Source organism: Sphaeroforma arctica (genome assembly GCF_001186125.1).
Source record: "Sphaeroforma arctica JP610 unplaced genomic scaffold supercont1.1756, whole genome shotgun sequence".
Classification (NCBI taxonomy): domain Eukaryota; class Ichthyosporea; order Ichthyophonida; genus Sphaeroforma; species Sphaeroforma arctica.
Window position 1 is genome coordinate 7735 of NW_014038802.1, and position 3784 is coordinate 11518.

The 3784-nt window shown below is 45.3% G+C and overlaps 1 protein-coding gene across 1 annotated transcript; it reads left to right on the plus strand.

Annotated features, from left to right (window-relative positions):
• Positions 1 to 1934: 1934 nt before the first annotated feature.
• On the plus strand, positions 1935 to 2282 carry SARC_11561 (hypothetical protein; the record flags this gene model as incomplete). Its single annotated transcript, XM_014294352.1, has 1 exon — positions 1935 to 2282. One exon carries the CDS (start codon positions 1935 to 1937, stop codon positions 2280 to 2282), a length of 348 nt encoding a protein of 115 aa, XP_014149827.1.
• Positions 2283 to 3784: the final 1502 nt, after the last annotated feature.

Genomic DNA, 3784 nt, shown 5'->3' on the forward strand with positions numbered 1-3784 from the left:
GTGTGTGTGTATATGTATGTATGTATGTATGTATTGTATTGTATTGTACTGTATGTATGTATGTATGTATGTATGAATGTATGTATGTATGTGTTGTATTGCATTGTATTGTATTGTATGTATGTATGTATGTATGTATGACTGTATCTTTGTATATGAAAGGTTTGCGTAGTTACTAGCTCACCACATTCGCTGTGTGACGATCCGTGACACGGTCCGAAGGCGCAGCTGCATCCATTGGCTATAGAACTTGCGATTAGTGCTATAAACTGACTGCCAACCATTGTGCACTCACATATCTGTGAAATATATATATATATATATATCTGTGAAATAGCTACTCCTGAGACGTACAGAAAAACCTCTGATTTCAATATATATTCCGAAATCAGTAACGTGCCGCCATGGGTCTGCTAAGCGCATGCTACTACTTTCTGGAGCGTGTTCCATACACAGATGGGACTTGGCACTTTGTTTATGAGTGGATCTAAGCTACTCCTTTGACACATGTGCGAAAGCTTTTATCACAGGCGATCTCGAAAGCTCGACAGCATCCACCGTGCGGGTGTACCGGAAAACCGAATCCCGATATGAAGTATGAATTAGACCAACTCAGATACTTCGAGGTAGTCACACTGGTGAAAAGAATAACAACTTACAGTTTGTGAGAAGGACACGGACATGATATTGCTGTTGTCGAACGCCAGTTCAAACACCGCGATGAGTGACGCCACAGACTGCACGTCACGCGCAAGCTCAAAGTGTTGCAAGCTGCAAGGAGATGTAAGAGAACAAACACAAGTAAGTATGGCTGCTTGGCATAACAGTCAATGATATGTGTACATAGCTCAAAGGAGAAGTAAGAGAACGAGACACAAGTAAGTATGGCTGCATGGCATATCAGTCAATGATAGTGAACATAGCCCAAAGGAGAAGTAAGAGAACGAGACACAAGTAAGTATGGCTGCATGGCATATCAGTCAATGATATGTGAACATAGCCCAAAGGAGAAGTAAGAGAACGAGACAAAAGTAAGTATGCGTGCAAGGGATAACAGTCAATGATATGTGAACATAGCTCAAAGGAGAAGTAAGTGAACGAGACACAGGTAAGTATGCGCGCAAGGGATAACAGTCAATGATATGTGAACATAGCTCAAAGGAGAAGTAAGTGAACGAGACACAGGTAAGTATGCGTGCATGGTGTAGCAGTCAATGATATGTGTGCTAAGTAACCGGGTATGTTCGTTTGCGAAAAAGTAGAAGAAGTATACATTAGGACTATGTACACATGCATATGCGCTTGTCACCAACACATGTTAGTGGACCTCCGCAGGACAATTACATACATGTGAGGTGCACGCGTTGATAGTACAACTCGCTATGGCTCGGACTATTGGAAGCCCCTGCCAATGTAAATGACACAGCATTCTATACTTCTAACACTAAACTGTAAACAACTGAATGCACCTTGGCATACACATGTGAAAGACGTTGCCATGAAAACTAACCATCGTTTGACCATTGGCAACCCCAGTGGATGCTGTCGCCATACGGCAGCGGCACTTCTGGGAATGATTTTGGTTGACTTCTCCGTTTGCATTCCCGTGGCAATGGCCATGCCCATTACTTTCCACATCTAAGCACAACGGAACACGGACAGGGGAATTAGTACAACGAATAACGGACATAAAATTTAGTACAATGAATTACAGACATAAAATTTAAGACAACGAATTGCGGACACGTGTGGGAGTAACATCGGGTGCGGTACATATATCTCTTGTGTGCGAGTAGATATGGCATACACCTGAGTCTTTGTACGTAACACGTATCTGAGTTCAATGGCGCTTATGTTTGCGTTCCATCAATCGCATATATGTGTAAGTTCAACAGCGAATATGGGGCTTCGGACAGGGCAAAAACAGGTCACAAATGCACCCGCAAGAGAAATTGGGACACCGCGCGTGTGCTTGCGACAGCCACCTATACACCACAGCACCCGAATGCAGTGCGAACACGTGTCAGCCAACGTGTCAGAAACATGCGTTGAAAGAATGCCTGAGGACTTCAAAGCAGATCAAAGGAAGTGATATAGCAACACGAACCAAGGCACTCAATCAGGTGCAATTGGCACCTGCGGGCTACGAAATGGACAGGAGGTGCGATGGCACTGAGACATGTGTCCACCCCTACAGCAATGGGCCCGATAGCAGTACTGGCACAGCGACACACAGCACACACGCACTGCGTTCGAAGTACCTGCATGCTAGAGTGCAATAGGGCACTCTGGTTCATGTCACTATACATCCACGGCATACACTGTTGCCACGAGCCCACCCACTAGACACTAAGTACCTGTATGCTAGAGTGCAATAGGGCACTTTGGTTCATGTCACTATACATCCACGACATACACGTTGCCACGAGCCCATCCGCTAGACACTAAGTACCTGCCTGCTAGAGTGCAATAGGGCACATTGGTCCATGTCACTATACATCCACGACATACACTGTTGCCACGAGCCCACCCACTAGACACTAAGAACCTGCATGCTAGAGTGCAATAGGGCACTCTGGTTCATGTCACTATACATCCATGACATACACTGTTGCCACGAGCCCACCCACTAGACACTGTACCAGCACGCCTGTCACGAAAGCTAAGACATGCGAGAGTGGCCCAGGAACGAAATGGTGCTGTACCCAGTGCAGCAAAGCAATCAATAAACATGTGCATATACACATGTAGTGATTGTTGTACAGGTACCAATACCCATGGATGAATCTCTGTACATCATCTTAAACAGGTGCATATACACTTAGAGTGATTGTTGTAAAGGTCCCAATACCCATGGATGAATCTGTGTACATCATCTTAAACAGGTGCATATACACATATAGTGGTTGTTGTAAAGGTACCAATACCCATGGATGAACTCGTGTACATCATCTTAAACAGGTGCATGTAGGAATAGAGCAGCACTTCGGTACCACTCTCAGATTCATATACATACATCACAGTAATACCAGTACCTCTTCTTTGTCGACAAAGCCTCGTTCTTTCGCCGCCTCGGCATTGGATTGGCATATTGCAATAGCGTCAGTGCCAGTCAGTCTGTGAGCATCAAAGCAGGCACGGCGATAAGTAAAGGTTAACTGGGCAAATTCGTTGCCATGGTGACGTGCACGGCGACAGGAAATGGTTGACGACACGAGTCGTTCCCATGGTGACTGGTACGGCTTAAACAATTCAATGGTCACATTCAAGCAGTCGGGCGTTCATGCAATTGTGACACAACCCCACCGTTGCGTGCAATGCACTTACTTGTAAGCGATGGCCAGTGAGAGACTACTTACTTGTAAGCGATGGCCAGTGAGAGACTTACTTACTTGTAAGCGATGGCCAATGAGAGACTTAGATTGCTGATCGAGCGCACATTGATAACATCCACCCACACGTTGATGGGAAACCGGGCAATGCCACGCTTGCGCTTAGACGCCAGCATGCCCTGAGTCAGCGACGAACCGGTGGTGTGACGAGAGAGAGAGGGAGTGAGAGAGTGTATGCTATGTGTGTGTTTTGGAATAGGTAGTAAAAGAGTGTGTATGTTATGTGTGTGTCTTGGAATAGGTATAGTGAGAGAGAGAGCGCGAGTGTGTATATGTTATGTGCATGTTTTGGAATAGGTAGTAAAAGAGTGTGTATGTTATGTGTGTGTTTTGGAATGGGTATAGTGAGAGTGAGAGAGCGCGAGTGTGTATATGTTATGTGTATGTTTCGG